The sequence below is a fragment of the Melospiza georgiana genome, chromosome 29 (genome assembly GCF_028018845.1).
Source record: "Melospiza georgiana isolate bMelGeo1 chromosome 29, bMelGeo1.pri, whole genome shotgun sequence".
In the NCBI taxonomy this organism is placed as follows: Eukaryota; Metazoa; Chordata; class Aves; order Passeriformes; family Passerellidae; genus Melospiza; species Melospiza georgiana.
The window spans coordinates 5,254,105-5,272,781 of record NC_080458.1 but is presented as its reverse complement, the minus strand read 5'-3'; the positions used below and the strand labels follow the sequence as shown (position 1 = coordinate 5,272,781).

At 49.3% G+C, this 18,677-nt stretch overlaps 1 protein-coding gene across 1 annotated transcript; it reads right to left on the bottom strand.

The window, feature by feature from the left end:
• Positions 1-200: 200 nt before the first annotated feature.
• CCNT1 (cyclin T1) lies at positions 201-17,612 on the bottom strand. The gene is made up of 9 exons (XM_058042111.1): positions 17,440-17,612; positions 15,456-15,537; positions 15,095-15,223; positions 13,147-13,207; positions 11,908-11,970; positions 10,810-10,855; positions 6,190-6,353; positions 5,801-5,871; positions 201-2,359 (listed from the first exon to the last, which is right to left on the bottom strand). The coding sequence occupies exons 1-9, from the start codon at positions 17,610-17,612 to the stop codon at positions 971-973; spliced, it is 2,178 nt and encodes a 725-aa protein (XP_057898094.1). The 3' UTR covers positions 201-970.
• Between the last annotated feature and the right edge of the window lie 1,065 nt (positions 17,613-18,677).

The following is an 18,677-nucleotide window of genomic DNA, read 5'->3' as shown; positions in this document are numbered from 1 at the left end:
CAGAGCCACGACATCCCGGGAGGAGCCGCCTCCAAGAGGGGCTCCAAAATTGGGAAGGGAAGCAAGGGATGGGCCTGAAATCCCAAGAATTGGTCCCAAAACTGGACCAAATCAGTGCCCAGATCCTTGGAGGGGGTTTGGTAGCAGCAGTTCCTCCTAAAATCAAGCTCGACATGGAACAAGAGTTTCCCAAAAGCATCCAGAGACCACCCATTTATTGAAGGTCAGAAAAGTCAAGTCTAAAAAAGGAAATAGGGCTTTTTTCCTCAAATATTCAACCCAAACCCTGGCAGGTCCCCTGGCCCTGGGCTGAGGTTTCAGGAGGAGCTGCTCCCAGCTCAGCTGGGCGCAGCCTTGTGCCAATTGATTCCCTGAAGGGCTGCCCCGGGCATGGTGCCTACAGGACCAGCCTGGCACTTTCTCATCCCAGATCCCAGTGGGAATCCTGGATTTTTCCAGAGGAAATCCAGGGATCTGCAGGAAGGGAGCAAGGGATGGAGACAGAATCTCAAAGCAGAACAGGTGCAGGGGCAAGGAAACACAACCCAGCTCCCATCCCTCCAAAAACTCAACACCAATGCCTCAAATGGAACCTCCCCCAAAAGTCCCCCCAGGCTCTGCCACAGCCCCTCGAAATTAAAAGGAACCAAACCACTGAGATATAAGTTAATGCTTAAATTATTTGTAAAACATCTTAAATTTTCTGTGACATATTTTAAATATCCCCCACGTTCCCCAGATGGGGGGGTCAAAGCCCAACACTAACTGGAGGAGCCTATGGGGGAAAAAGGGAGGAATAGAGAAAGGGTTCCTTATCCTTTCACAGCTTTTAACAACTAAATATCAATAATAAAAGTTATATTATAATAAAATAAGTTCTTCGTGAGGCAGTGGAGATCAAAAAGCCCTTAGAAAAGCCCCGCAGGGTTCGGGCTCGGGCTCTGGACTCAGTAGTAAAAAGAGGGAGGGGTTATTTGGGGAGGGGAGGCAGCGGAGGGGGCGGTTCCGAGGGCAGAGGGGGCGGTCGGGGCTTGTCCGTGTTGCTGGCAGCTCTGGAGCCGCTGGAAGCCCGGGGGTTCAGGAGCTCGTACGAGTGGAATTCGAAGGCTGGGGGCTGCGTGGGCTGCATGCCCTGAGCGCTCAGCAGCGAGTGCAGCATGTTCACCGTGTCCTGATAGTCACTGGCCTGGCTGACGTTGTGCCCGTTGGCCCCCGAGGGCCCCTTGTCCGATTTGTGAGCGCCCCGAGCTTTGCTGGGCTGCGCTAAATCCGAGCTGTGCCCGGCCAGGTGGGCAGCCCCGGCCAGGTGGGCATACGGGAACGGCACTCCGGGCCCTTTGGAGACTTTGCCCACCTTGGGCTGGTGCTCGTGGGGCATGGCAGGGGGCTCCTCGGGCAGGGGTCTTTTGCGGGTGGGTGCCAGGGGCCCGTAGCCCTTGTGGGGGGCGGCGGCAGCGCCGGCTTGGGCGCCGTGTTTGGAGTCCCCCGGGCGCTTGGGCGCGGTGCTGGGGCCGGCGCCGAGCTGGGCGTGCAAGTGTTTGTGCGAGTGGTGGTTGTGGTGGTGGTGGTGGTGGTTGGATGAGTGGCCCTTGTGCTTCTCTTTGTACTCCCTGCTCTTGCCGCTGCTGCTGCTGCTGCTCTCTGTGTCTGCAGAGCTGTGTCTGTCTCCGGGAGCCGGCACTTTGAGCCGCATCTTGATATCCTCCTGCTTGGAGGCGATGGGCCTCTCCCCGCCTCCCGCCACCGCCGGGATCCTCATCTTGAGAGCTTTGTCACCCTTGTCGGCGCTGCCTGGGTTCTCCTGCCCCGTGCTGGGGATTTTCAGGACGATTGGGGAGGGGTTGCTGTCCTGCTGCCCTTCCCTCTCCCTCTGCTGCTGCACCAGGAGGTTTTGAGCGGCGTAGGCGTATTGGGAGCGCACGTTTGCCTCCATATTTTCCAGCTGCCGCTTCTGCGCCGCCAATTCCTCGGCGTGCTTGGCCCGGTATTCCTTGAGGGACACCTTGGCCGAGGGCGCGTTCTTGGTGCTCTGCTTGGGGTAGGCAGCAGCAGCACCATCCTGCTGCTGGTGCTCAGTGCCTGATGTGGCCTCGTTAGTCCTGTGGACGTCCAGCTTGGCCAGGGGGTGCCAATGATCGGCCTGGGATGGGTCGGCGGCCCTCGGCTCCCCGGGGGAATCGGTGGAGGCCGGGAGAGCCGGCCCTGCTCCGGCCGTGGAGGATGTGGACATGCTCATGAGGCCGGCGATGTTCATGTCCGAGCTGTTGTTCCTGGAGATCATGTTGAGGATTGTCTGCTCCGACAGGTTCTCGTCGTCGCCGTGGTCGTCGGTTTTGGATTTCCTGGCTGCTTGAGAGGCCTGGAATTAAAACAGATCAGTGGGTGTTTACTCAGGGGTGTTGATGGAGTTGGTGTGATCCAAGCAGCTCAGCTGGACAGTGCAAGGTCTTCTTTACAGACAGATCCACTCTGCTCCCATCCCTCCTTGTGGAAAAATTCCCAACCCCTGGAAGCAGGGCTGCTAATGCAGCTGGAAAATCAAAGTTCTGTACAAGTTAAATCACAACAGATGAACTCGAGCACCACGAGCATCACACACAGTATCCCAATTCCACACACAATTTCTGTACAAGTTAAATCACAACAGATGAACTTGAGCACCACACACAGTATCCCAATTCCACACACATTTTCTGTACAAATCACAACAGATGAACTCGAGCACCATGAGCATCACACAGTGTCCCAATTCCACACACAATTTCTGTACAAGTTCTATCACAACAGATGAACTTCAGCACCACACACAGTATCCCAATTCCACACACAATTTCTGTACAAATCGCAACAGATGAACTCGAGCACCACAAGCATCACACAGTGTCCCAATTCCACACACAATTTCTGTACAGGTTAATTCAAAACAGATGAACTCGAGCACCACGAGCATCACACACAGTATCCCAATTCCACACACAATTTCTGTACAAGTTAAATCACAACAGATGAACTTCAGCACCATAAGCATCACACACAGTATCCCAATTCCACACACAATTTCTGTACAATTTCTGTACAAGTTAAATCACAACTGATGTACTTCAGCACCACACACAGTGTCCCAATTCCACACACAATTTCTGTACAAATCACAACAGATGAACTCGAGCACCACACACAGTATCCCAATTCCACACACATTTTCTGTACAAATCACAACAGATGAACTCGAGCACCACAAGCATCACACGGTATACAAATTCCACACACAATTTCTGTAAAAGTTAATTCACAACAGATGAACTTCAGCACCACAAGCATCACACACAGTATCCCAATTCCACACACAATTTCTGTACAGGTTAATTCAAAACAGATGAACTCGAGCACCACAAGCATCACCCAGTATACAAATTCCACACACAATTTCTGTAAAAGTTAAATCGCAACAGATGAACTTGAGCACCACACACAGTGTCCCAATTCCACACACAATTTCTGTAAAAGTTAATTCAAAACAGATGAACTCGAGCACCACAAGCATCACACAGTGTCCCAATTCCACACACAATTTCTGTACAAGTTAAATCACAACAGATGAACTTCAGCACCACAAGCATCACACACAGTATCCCAATTCCACACACAATTTCTGTACAGGTTAATTCAAAACAGATGAACTCGAGCACCACGAGCATCACACACAGTGTTGCAATTCCACACACAATTTCTGTACAAGTTAAATCACAACAGATGAACTTCAGCACCACACACAGTATCCCAATTCCACACACAATTTCTGTACAAGTTAAATCACAACAGATGAACTCGAGCACCACGAGCATCACACACAGTATCCCAATTCCACACACAATTTCTGTACAAGTTAACTCACAACAGATGAACTTCAGCACCACGAGCATCACACAGTGTCCCAATTCCACACACAATTTCTGTACAATTTCTGTACAAGTTAAATCACAACAGGTGAACTTCAGCACCACACACAGTGTCCCAATCCACACACATTTTCTGTACAAATCACAACAGATGAACTCGAGCACCACAAGCATCACACAGTATACAAATTCCACACACAATTTCTGTAAAAGTTAATTCACAACAGATGAACTCAAGCACCATGAGCATCACACACATTATCCCAATTCCACACACAATTTCTGAACAAATCACAACAGATGAACTCGAGCACCACAAGCATCACACAGTATACAAATTCCACACACAATTTCTGTAAAAGTTAAATCGCAACAGATGAACTTGAGCACCACACACAGTATCCCAATTCCACACACAATTTCTGTACAAATCACAACAGATGAACTCGAGCACCACGAGCATCACACACAGTGTCCCAATTCCACACACAATTTCTGTACAATTTCTGTACAAGTTAAATCACAACAGGTGAACTTCAGCACCACACACAGTATCCCAATTCCACACACAATTTCTGTACAAGTTAAATCACAACAGATGAACTCGAGCACCACGAGCATCACACACAGTGTCCCAATTCCACACACATTTTCTGTACAAATCACAACAGATGAACTCGAGCACCACAAGCATCACACAGTATACAAATTCCACACACAATTTCTGTACAAGTTAAATCACAACAGATGAACTCGAGCACCACAAGCATCACACACAGTGTCCCAATTCCACACACAATTTCTGTACAATTTCTGTACAAGTTAAATCACAACAGGTGAACTTCAGCACCACACACAGTATCCCAATTCCACACACAATTTCTGTACAAGTTAAATCACAACAGATGAACTCGAGCACCACAAGCACCACACACAGTGTCCCAATTCCACACACAATTTCTGTACAAATCACAACAGATGAACTCGAGCACCATGAGCATCCCAATTCCACACACAATTTCTGTACAATTTCTGTACAAGTTAAATCACAACAGATGAACTTGAGCACCACACACAGTGTCCCAATCCACACACAATTTCTGTACAAATCACAACAGATGAACTCGAGCACCACAAGCATCACACAGTATCCCAATTCCACACACAATTTCTGTACAAGTTCTATCACAACAGATGAACTTCAGCACCACACACAGTATCCCAATTCCACACACAATTTCTGTACAAATCACAACAGATGAACTCGAGCACCACAAGCATCACACACAGTGTCCCAATTCCACACACAATTTCTGTACAAATCACAACAGATGAACTCGAGCACCACAAGCATCACCCAGTATACAAATTCCACACACAATTTCTGTACAAGTTCTATCACAACAGATGAACTTCAGCACCACACACAGTATCCCAATTCCACACACAATTTCTGTACAGGTTAATTCAAAACAGATGAACTCGAGCACCACGAGCATCACACACAGTGTCGCAATTCCACACACAATTTCTGTACAATTTCTGTACAAGTTAAATCACAACAGATGAACTTCAGCACCACACACAGTATCCCAATTCCACACACATTTTCTGTACAAATCACAACAGATGAACTCGAGCACCACAAGCATCACACAGTATCCCAATTCCACACACAATTTCTGTACAAGTTAAATCACAACAGATGAACTCGAGCACCACAAGCACCACACACAGTATCCCAATTCCACACACAATTTCTGTACAAGTTAAATCACAACAGATGAACTTCAGCACCACAAGCATCACCCACAGTATCCCAATCCCACACACAGCTCCCTCCCTTGCTGTCCTGCACGGTGATTCCCCAAGGAATCCCAGCCCGTGGCCGAGGTTCTTACCCGCCAGTTCCGGATCCGTTTCAGCCGGCTGGGAGTTTTCTCAAGGATCTGCAGGAATTCATGAGTCAGTTCTGCAGAGGAGACACAAAGCCAAGCAGGAGGGTCAGAACGGCCCCAGTCCAGCAGGACAAACCCCCTCATCTGCCACATGGAGCTACTGGTGGGATGGAGCTGCGCCAGGAGGGACATCCTGACAATCTGACCTGTTCAAACTCATTCCTCTGTGGTGCTACAGAAGAAAACCTCACCAAGCCCTGAAACTCCTGGAGAGCCCATGAGGTGATGCTGGAACCATCAGACCCAGGACCAACGATGCCAAAATAATTTTTAAGCTGCCTTTTGCAGGGGGGAGGAATAAAAAACACAACACCTCTCTCTCCCAAACTTACCATCTAAGAGCTCCAGAGTTACAGTGCCATCAACGTACTCCCACCAGTGCTTGCCGTCCGTGGAGACTGGGATCTCCCAGTTGGACCACTTACAGGCCAGGTGGATACAGACGCAGGCCACAACGGGAGGGGTGTACTGCAGGCTGAAGGTGGTCAGGTGCAGGCTGACGTCACCGGGAGAGAAAACAAAAATCCATCAACTCCCACGCCTGAGCTGCAGATCCACGCGGGATTTTGGGGGGATTGTGGCCCTCTGGAGCACCCCAGAAGGACCCTGGGGCACAGGCAGCTCCATCCTGCTCCAGCACAGCTTGGTTGGGCTTGTTTTTAAACAGAGAGTTTGGGGTTCTGCTTCTCTCCAGCAGGTTTTGTGTGGAGGTAATTTGGGAGATTTTCTGAGAGGGGAAAAGTCACTGGGGATCTGCAGAGAAACTCGTGCTTGTTTTGATGCAGGGAATTTGGGATCTCTTCCACCAATTTCCCTGTTTTACTACAGGAAATTTGGGATCTCCTCCAAAAGAAAGAAAATCAGTCACCCCACCAACCTCTGCTCTGAGGAGAAACATATCCCTGTTTTTGTTACAGGAAATTCGGGGTCTCCTCCACCAGTTTCCCTGCTTATCCTTCTTTTGATGCAGGAAATTTGGGATCTCCTCCAAAAGAAAGAAAATCAACGCTGAGGTCACCCCAACCAACCTCTGCTCTGAGGAGAAACTCATCCTCGTTTTACTACAGGAAATTTGGGATCTCTTCCACCAATTTCCCTCTTTTGATGCAGGAAATTTGAGATCTCTTCCACCAATTTCCCTGTTTTGCTACAGGAAATTTGGGATGTCCTCCACCAATTTCCCTCTTTTGATACAGGAAATTTGGCATTCCCCTCCAAAGGGGAAAAATCACTGGGGACCAGCCCCACCTCTGCTCATCAAGAGAAATTCGTCTGGTTTTTTTGCTCATCCCCATTTTGTTACAGGAAATTTGGAATCTCCTCCAAAAGAAAGAAAGTCAGGGCTGAGGTCACTCAACCAACCTCTGCTCTGAGGAGAATCTTCTCATCCTTGTTTTACTGCAGGAAATTTGAGATCTCCTCCATCAATTTCCCTGTTTATCCCTCTTTTCATGCAGGAAATTTGGGATTCCTCTCCAAGGGGCAAAAATCACTGGGCACCAGCCCCAGCTCTGCTCATGAAGAGAAATTTGTCTGATTTTTTGCTCATCCCTGTTTTGCTACAAGAAATTTGGGATATCCTCCATCAATTTCCCTGTTTTGGTGCAGGAAATTTGGGATCTCCTCCAAAAGAAAGAAAATCAGTGCTGAGTCACCCCAACCAACCTCTGCTCTGAGGAGAAACTCATCCTTGTTTTACTACTAGAAATTTGGGATCTCCTCCACCAATTTCCCTGTTTATCCCTGTTTTGATGCAGGAAATTTGGGATCTCCACCAATTCCCCTGTTTTGATGCAGGAAATTTGGGATCTCTTCCATCAATTTCCCTGTTTATCCCTCTTTTCATGCAGGAAATTTGGGATTCCCCTCCAAGGGGGAAAAATCACTGGGCACCAGCCCCAGCTCTGCTCATGAAGAGAAATTTGTCTGATTTTTGGCTCATCCCTGTTTTGCTACAGGAAAGTTGGGAATTTTCTCCATCTCTGGTCATTCTTGGTTTGCTACAGAAAAATTTGGCATCTCCTCCATTGGTTTCCTTGTTGATCCCTGTTTTGCTACAGAAAATTTGGGATCTCCAAGGACAAAAGTCAGTCCTGCCAGCCCCACCTCTGCTTTGGGGAGAAAAATTCCAAGCACAGCTCCCAGATGGCACCCAAGGAGCAGCTTTAGGAAGGGTCTGTTCCTTCCCAAAGGATTTTTAGGGAATACACCTGATGCTGAAGAGAACCTGAGCCAGGTGATCTAGGAAATATTTTCATTAATAAATTAATTTTCCACATGGCCATGAGTGCTGGGAGTGTGTGGGCAGCACCAGGACCAGAACTGAGGGATTTTGAGGACATCAGAGCTTAAGGAAACACAGAAACCAAATCTTGAATGTGGGATTTGCCCACTCCTGGATGGGCCTTTTGGGGATTCTGCCACCATCTCACCACCTTTCCCATCAGTGAAAAGTGGAGAAGTTGAAGTTTGGCATCTACAACCAAAAATCCTCATGTTTTATGGATTTTGGGTTTATCCAGAGAAATTCAGAACCTTGGGAGAGAGAAATTCAAGGACAACAAAGAGACTTAACCCTGCCAGAATGAAACCAAAGGGAACACAAGGATTAATTCAAGTTCATGCCAGAACTGGTTTTCTCAGGTAAAACCAAAGCTCTTCTCACACTTTCTGCCTGGATTTCCCTCAATTACAGCCTTAACTCCTAATCCCATGGCTTGGAAATTCTGGCTGCAGGGATAAACCAGGTTTTAGGGCTGTGTTTACCCAAATATCAGCACCAGCACATTCCTGAGGGTGGAAATGCACAGGGTGCCCTTTGGAGCACAAAACATCTTCAACAAACACTGAAGGTGAGCAGGAAACACCTCCCAGGTGGAAAAGGGAAATCACATTCCCAGACTGAGCTTGGAGGAATCTCCAGCCCTGCAGCTTCACCTGTGTTGGCACCTCAACCACTTTTCCCCCTGTAATTTCCTAAAAATTCTGTGTTTTTCATGTCTGTTCCAAACACAAACTCCATTTGCCTGAAGATGATAAATTCAATTTGGAAATAATCCTAATTAAAGTGCTGGCATCAGGCTGGCAGTGAAAATTTAGGTTGGAATCTCCAGCCCTACAATTTCACCTGTGCTGGCACCTAAACCACTTTTCCCTCTGTAATTTCCTAAAAATTCTGTGTTTTACATGTCTGTTCAAAACACAAACTCCATTTGCTTGAAGATGATAAACTCAATTTGGAAATAATCCTAATTAAAGTGCTGGCATCAGGCTGGCAGTGAAAATTTAGGGAGGAATCTCCAGCCTTGCAGTTTCACCTATGTTGGCACCTCAACCACTTTTCCCTGAATTTCCTAAAAATTCTGTGTTTTTCATGTCTGTTCAAAACACAAACTCCATTTGCTTGAAGATGATAAACTCAATTTGGAAATAATCCTAATTAAAGTGATGCCATCAGGCTGGCAGTGAAAATTTAGGTTGGAATCTCCAGCCCTACAGTTTCACCTGTGTTGGCACCTAAACCACTTTTCCCTCTGTAATTTCCTAAAAATTCAGTGTTTTTCATGTCTGTTCCAAACATGAACTCCATTATTTGTCTGGAGATGATAATCCAGGAAATTAATTTTAGAAATAATCTCAACAAAAGTGATGCCATCAGGCTGGCAGTGAAAATTTAGGGAGGAATCTCCAGCCTTGCAGTTTCACCTATGTTGGCACCTCAACCACTTTTCCTTGAATTTCCTAAAAATTCTGTGTTTTTCATGTCTGTTCCAAACACAAACTCCATTTGCCTGAAGATGATAAATTCAATTTGGAAATAATCCTAATTAAAGTGCTGGCATCAGGCTGGCAGTGAAAATTTAGGTTGGAATCTCCAGCCCTACAGTTTCACCTGTGCTGGCACCTAAACCACTTTTCCCTCTGTAATTTCCTAAAAATTCAGTGTTTTTCATGGCTGTTCCAAACATAAATTCCATTTGTCTGGAGCTGATCATCCAGGAAATGAAATTTAGAAATAATCTCAACAAAAGTTATGCCATCAGGCTGGCAGTGAAAATTTAGGGAGGAATCTCCAGCCTTGCAGTTTCACCTGTGTTAGCACCTAAACCACTTTTCCCCCTGTAATTTCCTAAAAATTCAGGGTTTTTCATGGCTGCTCCAAACATGAACTCCATTATTTGTCTGGAGATGATAATCCAGGAAATTAAATTTAGAAATAATCCGAATAAAAGTAATGATTTTATTTATTGATTTAATCAATAATTCAATTAATTAAATTAAAATTTAATTAATAATTAAATTTAGTAATAATCCTAATAAAATCCTGGCATCAAGCTGGCAGTGAAAATTTAGAGACAAAACAAAGCAGAGAAAGAATCTGGGGCTGATTTTCATTTCCAGGGAAAACTGAAGGACAAAACAAGAAGAACTAAAAACTTAAGGCTGATTTTCCTTTCCAGGGAAAATTTAGGGACAAAACAACCCAAAATAAGAACTTTGGAGTGATTTTTCTTTCCAGGGAAAACTTAGGGGTAAAACAACCCATACAAAAAAATTGTGCTTGATTTTTTCTTCATTTATGCCCCAGATCAGCCTTTTTTTTGGGGTACAAACCATATTTGTGGCCAATTTCCACAGCACCTGCTTGAGTGAAAACTCTCCAACACCCAGGAATAAGCAAGAAAAAATTTATATACTCATTTCCCCCTCAATCTTTTTGATTTGTTTGGGGTTTTTTTTGCAAACTTTCACATCTAAATTCCTATTAAATAAGCAGTGAAGCTCATGATTATCCCATCTGCCTTATTTTCCAGCTCATTTTACCCAGCAGCTGGCAGAAAAAATGGATGGAACCTTTCCTCAAGGCTCTTCCTGTGGGATTCCCAGCTGAGCAATGCCTCTGGAGCAGCAAGATAAATGATCAACCAATTATAAAATGATAAAATAATAACCTGTTTGTAGCCATGAAATAGGAAGTTTGTGCCAAGTCCTTGCTGGCTGCAAGAAAAAAAAAAATAAAAATAAGAACAATCAGGGTGTTATTTGCATAATTTTCATGTTTTTTTTAGTGCAAGAACCATGGGCCACCCACAGATTGACCAGGCCACAGCCACAAGGATTTGGGGAATTGCTGCTCACTGAGAGCTTTGTGTGGTTCAGAAGAGTCTAAAAACCATCTAAAAATGCCTGAATCATCTAAAAATGCCTTTATTTTGAGAGTCAGAGGGATGGACCAGCTCTCCTGGGAGGAAAATCTGGGAAAATTGGGAATTTTCAGCTCTGGGGTGACCCTGTTGTGGCTTTTCAGGTTCCAAGAGAGCTGAAGTGGGACTCTGGAGTGGCAGGAATGGTTTTTCACTTGGAAAAGATAAAAATAAAATGGGAAATTTGGAAGAAATCCCTTTCTGTGAGAGATCCCTTTGAGAATCACAGGAATGGAGCAGCTCTCCTGGGAAGAAAATCTGGGAAAATTGGGAATTTTCAGCCTGGACAAGGCTCTGGGGTGACCCTGTTGTGGCTTTTAACATTCCAATAAGCTCTGGAGTGGCAGGAATGGTTTTTTCACTTAGAAAAGGGAGAATAAAATGGGAAATTGGGAAGAAATCCCTCCCTGTGAGGGATCCCTTTGAGAATCAGAGGGATGAAGCAGCTCTCCTGGGAAGAAAACCTGGGAGAATTGGGAATTTTCAGCCTGGAGAATTGGGAATTTTCAGCTCTGGGGTGACCCTGTTGTGCCTTTTCAGGTTCCAATAGAGCTGAAGTGGGATTCTGGAGTGGCAGGAAAAGGGGGAATGTTTTTTTCATTTGGAAAAGATAAAAATAAAATGGGAAACTGGGAAGAAATCCCTGTGAGGGTGGGAAGGCCCTGACTGCCCAGAAAAGCTGTGGCTGCCCCATCTCTAGAAGTGTTCAAGGCCCAAGCTGGAACAACCAAGAGAAGTGGGAATTGTCCTTGCCCTCCCAACCCAACCCATTCCAGGTTCTGGGAAGCTCTGGAGCAATCCCAGCTGGAAATTTCCCCCTATTTCCCCTCCCAATTCCCCTCTCACCTCGGACAAGCTGGGTGCACTTCACCACATGGGTGTGAGGATGGTCAATGGTGATCTCAAAGCCTGGAAGGACACAGACAAAGATCCATCAGAACCTGGATTTGTGTTTTCCTGCATCCCTTCCCTCCCACAGCCCTGCAGGAATAGAGGAACCTATTTTTTTTTCCTGTATCCAGAAGCCTCAAATTTGTCCAGCTACAAACTCAGAAAGTTTCTGCTGCTGCCAGACCTCCCAGCTTCTGAAAGGCCTCACTGGAAACAAAACAACCATTAAAGAATTTTTAAAAATAGCAAGACAAAAGCCTCTTGAAGCAGCTGGGAGGAAGGCAAACACAATGGCATCTGCTCCAAGGGATTTCTCTCACCCAAAAAGCTGAGAGGAAGCAGATTTGTTTTCCCTTTGAATGGGCCTAAAGCATTGAGGACAACTGAGTTTAATCCTGGCTCCTGCTTCCTCCTCACTTTGGGAATTCTGTTTGAAAAAGGGGAAAAAAAAATAAAAATTCCAACTGGTCCATGTGCACAGCAGATCTGCAGAATGTTCTGGGAGAATTTGGGGGTTTTAGAAGGTCCCTGGAGAATTGAGAGGCTGCAGAATTGGGCTGGGTTTAGCCACAGGTTTGTGGCTTACAGCTACACTGATGGAGGGACACGGAGTCTGCTCTGAGTCCAGTCAGGAATAACAAATTCTGCTCTTTTGGAAGGAAAATCTACCTAGAAACTGCCTCTGAAACAGAATATTTGTTAGTGAACATCACTTTGAACAGTACATTTGATAAAGAAACAGGGCACCAGCTCCACCAGTCACAATCCAAAACCCAGAAATTCCTCCTGGTTTGTTGAGCTCTGGAGATTTTTCCCCCTATTTAATTCTTTAATCAAAATATTCAGTTTTAACCCATTTTTTAAGACATTTCTCAGTACAAACTGCTTCCTGCAACAGAACTGGAGTATTATGGCCTGGAATTGGATGCTCTTTAAAGTCCCCTCAAACCCAAACCATTCCATCATTCTATAATTAAACTGGAAAGCACAACCCAGGACAAAAAACAGCGTCCAAACAGCAGAAATCCTGATTTTTTTAGGAAAAAAAAAACCCCAAAAAAGTGACAAACCACACTTAAATCTCTCAGCAACGAGCCTGGCACGGGTTCCACCTGAAAAATTGATGTTAAAAACAGGTTTTGTTGTGGAATTCTCCTGGCTCTGGGGTCGGTCCGGTCGCTCTGAGGAACTTACCCAGGGTCTGTAGGATTATGCTCTCTAGAATGACCAGGTCTTGGGCTTGCTGCAGGTAAGCCTGGGGTTGAGAGGACAGGCAGGTTACTCATGGAGAGGCACTGATTAATCCTGCACATTCCTAACACCCTTCTCTGCAAGGCAAAAATTGGAATTTCCCTGCATGGGGGGACTGGAAGAGATTCCCTGTAAGCGTTCAAGGCCAGGCTGGATGGAGCTCGGAGCAAGATGGAAAATGAAAAAAATCAGCTTTTCCTGCCTTTTTTGCTTTAAATTTTCTGTAAATTTCCATGGAAAAAGCTGCCCCTTCCTGCAGGACTCACTGCTCAGCTCCAGCTAAAAGGGGCTGGCTGGAGAGATGAGGGATCAGGAAGGTTTTTAACCTGCACAAAGTTAAAAATGTTCCTTATCCCTGCACATTCCTAACACCCTTCTCTGCAAGGCAAAAATTGGAATTTCCCTCCATGGGGGGACTGGAAGAGATTCCATCCAAGTGTTCAAGGCAAGGCTGGATGGAGCTCAGAGCAAAATGAAATATTGGAAAACGTCCCTGCTTGTGGCAGGTGGGTGGAATGGGATGGGATTTAAGGTCCTTGCAACCCAAAACGTCTGGAGATTCTAAGAAAGATTCTAAGAAAGAGGGATCAGAGAGTTGGGTGCTGATCCCCCACAGGAGCAGTGCAGGAATCAGCTTTTCCTGCTTTTTTTTTTTCAATTTTCTGCAAATTTCCATAGAAAAAGCTGCCCCTTCCTGCAGGACTCACTGCTCAGCTCCAGCTAAAAGGGGCTGGCTGGAGAGATGAGGGATCAGGAAGGTTTTTAACCTGCACAAAGTTAAAAATGTTCCTTGTCCCTGCACATTCCTAAAAGAAAAATGGGAATTTCCTGATCAAGCCTGCACATTCCTAACACCCTTCTCTGAAAGGCAAAAATGGGAATTTCCTGATCAAGCCTGCACATTCCTAACACCCTTCTCTCCAAGAAAAAAATGGGAATTTCCCTGCATGGGGGGACTGGAAGAGATTCCCTCCAAGTGTTCAAGGCCAGGCTGGATGGAGCTCAGGGCAAGATGGAAAATGAAAAAAATCAGCTTTTCCTGCCTTTTTTGCTTTAAATTTTCTGTAAATTTCCATGGAAAAAGCTGCCCCTTCCTGCAGGACTCACTGCTCAGCTCCAGCTAAAAGGGGCTGGCTGGAGAGATGAGGGATCAGGAAGGTTTTTAACCTGCACAAAGTTAAAAATGTTCCTTATCCCTGCACGTTCCTAACACCCTTCTCTCCAAGAGAAAAATGGGAATTTCCTGAACAAGCCTGCACATTCCTAACACCCAAGAAGAAAATGGGAATTTCCCTGCATGGGGGGACTGGAATAGATTCCCTCCAAGTGTTCAGGGCAAGGCTGGATGGAGCTCAGAGCAAAATGAAATATTGGAAAACGTCCCTGCTTGTGGCAGGTGGGTGGAATGGGATGGGATTTAAGGTCCTTGCAACCCAAAACGTCTGGAGATTCTAAGAAAGAGGGATCAGAGTGTTTGGGTGCTGATCCCCCACAGGAGCAGTGCAGGAATCAGCTTTTCCTGTTTTTTTTTTTTAATTTTCTGGCAATTTCCATGGAAAAAGCTGCCCCTTCCAGCAGGAGTCACTGCTCAGCTCCAGGAGAGATGAGGGACCAGCAACATTTTTAACCCACTGAGACAAATGCTGGCACATTCTCCCACACTGAAGCTCCTCCTGCAGACACTGGCACACAGCACACCTGGATCCAGATGTGCAGCAGAGGAGAAAAAAAAAAAAAAAGCTTTGCACAGATGGGGGAAACCCAAATCTCTCTTGGATGGAGGAGCTGCCCCTGAGCACCTCAGCAAGGTGGAGGAACCCCAAGATTCCAATGCCATCCCCACTCCTGCAGCTCTCCCAGCATATCCCCAAGCCTTCCTCCCCATCCTCACCTCACTCTTGGTGTCCAGCAGAGGCTCCTGGGGGTGCAGACAGGCATGTGCCACCTTGATGACGTGCTCCAGCTTCCTTGGCTGCTCCTCCACCTTGGCTGCCAGGAAAAGAGCTGCTGGCACCACTGACTGTGGAGGAAAATGCTCTGTGTGCTTAAAAAGTCACCAAATTCAAGATGAAAAGAAATAAACCAAGTGGATTCTAAAATATTCCTGCAAGGAATTAAGGCTGTTCAGATCTGGCCACCAACAGGAGGGACAAAAGGGTCCCTTTGCCTTCCCAAAACTCCTCCCAAGGTGGGTTCCCCTGCCCAGGAGTGGATTTGGGGGTTCCCAGCACCCCTCAAAGCCCAGCACTCACATTCCTGTGGAACTGGGTGAAGGACTGCACCATGTAGAAGCGATGCATGTACACGATGGCCGTGTTGATGGTGAGCTGGGAGCTGGCAATGGGGTTAAGGAAAAGCACAGAGACCCCCCAAAACACCCAGGGGAGCCCCTGGAACAGAGCCCCACACACCAACAGCAAGATGGGACAGCCTCCCCTCATTCCCAGGGCACTTCCCTGCATCCTAACACAGCTCTCCTGAACCCCAAAACGGGCTCAGTGCTCCCCATAACCAAGCTGAGCCTTCCCAACACCCCAAGAGAGCTCTCCCTGCTCCCAAAATCCTTTTTGGGATCTTCTTGGGATGTTCAAACAAGCTCAGCTTTCCCAGGCACTCACGGGCTGAGCTTTCCCAACATCCCAGTACAGCTTTTCCCACTCCTCCGACCGGATTTCCTCAATCCCAAAACAGGTTCAGTGCTCCCCATAACTAAACTGAGCCTTCCCAACACCCCAGGAGAGCTCTCCCTGCTCCCAAAATGGGGTCTCCTCCATCCCAAACAGGCACAGCTCTCCCTGCTCCCAAAATCCTTTTTGGGATGTTCTTGGGATGTTCAAACAAGCTCAGCTTTCCCTGTCACTCGTGGGTTGAGCTTCTACAACATCCCAGTACAGCTTCTCCCACTCCTCTAACCAGATTTCCTCAATCCCAGCTCCCAAAACTGCAGGAGAGCTCTCCCTGCTCCCAAAATGGGGTCTCCTCCACCCCAAACAGGCACAACTCTCCCTGCTCCCAAAATCCTTTTTAGGAATTACTTTGTCCTAAAATAAGTTCAGCTTTCCCAGTCACTCATGGGCTGACTTCCCCAACACCCCAGTACAGCTTCTCCCACTCTTCTAACCAGATTTCCTCAATCCCAGCTCCCAACACCCCAAGAGAGCTCTCCCTGCTCCCAAAACCCTTTTTAGGATCTCCTTCATCCTCGAACAAGCTCAGCTTTCCCAGGCACTCACGGGCTGAGCTTTCCCAACATCCCAGTACAGCTTTTCCCACTCCTCCGACCGGATTTCCTCAATCCCAAAACGGGCTCGGCTCCCCCCACTCCCGGGCCGGCCCTCCCCGAGTCACCAGCGCAGCTTTCCCTGCTCCTGGAACGGAATTTCCGCGGTCTCCAAAGGGGCTCGGCTGCCCCTGCTCCCCTCTCCGGTTGTGTTTTCCCTTCCCAAAACCTCCTGGATCCCAAACCGGGCTCGGCGCACCCGAGCTCCCTTTCCAAGCTCTCCCTCTCCAACACTCCAGCACAGCTTTCCCCGCGCCCCAAACGCGATCTGCCGAGCCAAAAACGGGAAAAAGCGGCTTTGCCCTCCCCGAGAGCCGCCCGGGCCTTCCCGACACCGCAGCACCGAGCCGGGACCGGGCTCGCCTCCATCTCCACAACACTCAGCTCTCCCCGCTCTCCCGGTACCGACTCCCGGCTCTCTCCTCACTCCCGCCCGGGTCCCCCCGGTCCCGGCTCTCCCCGTCCCGGCCTTCGCGACACCGCAGCACCGAGCTAGAACCGGGCTCTCCTCGATCCTCACAACACTCAGCTCTCTCCTCACGCCCTCCCGGCTCTCCTCGTACCGACTACCGGCTCTCCCCGCCCCGAGAACCGCCCGGGCCTTCCCGACACCACAGCACCGAGCTGGAACCGGGCTCTCCCCGATCCCCACAACACTCAGCTCTCCCGGTACCGACTCCCGGCTCTCTCCTCACTCCCTCCCGGCTCTCTCCGTACCGACTCCCGGCTCTCCCCGGGCCCGGCTCTCCCCGCCCCGAGAACCGCCCGGGCCTTCCTGACACCCAGCACCGAGCTGGAACCGGGCTCTCCCCGATCCCCACAACACTCAGCTCTCCCCGCACGCCCTCCCGCCTCTCCCGGTACCGACTCCCGGCTCTCCCCTCACTCCCTCCCGGTTCTCCCCGCCCCGCCCCGCTCCCACCCGCGGCCTAGCGCGGCCTAGCGCGGCCGGATACACGTTGAGGCGCTGCCCCATGTCCTGCAGCAGGTTAGCCGCCTGCTGCCGGTACGAGAGCTCCTTGTCGGGGTCCAGACCGGCGCGGCGGGATGGGCTCCGCTCCAGCTGCTCGCGGCTGAAGTACCAGCGCCGCCCGGGCCCGGCGCCGCCGCCGCCCGCCGAGGCCTCCATGGCGGCTCTGCGCCCGCGCGGGGGACGCGGCGTGCGCACGCAGCGCGGCGGCGCGATGACGTCAAGCGTCGGGTGGGCGGCCGCGGGGGGGAGCCGTTGGTGGCGCGAGCGTTCCAAAGCAGGGAGGGACGTTGAGGGGGCGGGGCTAAGAGAGGACACGCCCTCCTCGCGGACAGGCCACGCCCCGCCCGCTGAGGGGGCGCCCGCGCTTTGCCCTCACGCCGTGAGGGGCTCCGGTTTCGGCCGGTCCCGCACCACGAGGCGGTTCCCGTGGCGCCACCAGCGGTTTCTCACCTCCCCCTTCTACGCACTGACACGCGAGGACTGCCGGGATACCGGTGTATCCAACCCGAGACCCCCGCCTCACCGGGACCTCAGTGTACCCCTCCGGTATGTTTCCCCCCTACTCCCGGGAGCACCGGGAGCCCCACATTCCTCCAAGATCCGGTTTTACCGGGTTCCCGCAGCCCCAACACGTTGCCTGTGCCCCCCCAACCGACTTTCCACCCCCTTTCCTTTACCGGGACGCCCGCGCTTCCCCTCACGCCGTGAGGGGCTCCGGTTTCGGGCGGTCCCGCAACACTCCCGCACCTCGGGGCGGTCCCCGTGGCCCCACCAGCGGCTTCTCACCTCCCCCTTCCACGCACTGACACCCGGGGTGGCACTCCAACCCGAACCCCCCCTCAGTGTACCCCTCCGGTATGTTCCCCCCCTACTCCCGGGAGCACCGGGAGCCCCACAGTCCTCCAAGATCCGGTTTTACCGGGGTCCCGCAGCCTCAAGACGTTGCCTGTACCCCCCCAACCAACTTTTCACCCCCTTTCCTTTACCCAGTGAGATAAGTTCCTTTACCGGGACACCCCCTCTCCTCACACCGGGACTCGGCTGTGTCTCCCTCCGGGACCCCTCCTCACCGGTTCCCGGTGTTTTTCCCCCCTGGGATCCCGGGATCCCGACCCCCCCCCCCTCCCCGTACGCCTCACAGGCCAGGCCACAGCTCGTATCCAAAGTGTTTTATATATAATTTATCTGTACACACGAAGGACAAAGTACCTCAGGTCTGCG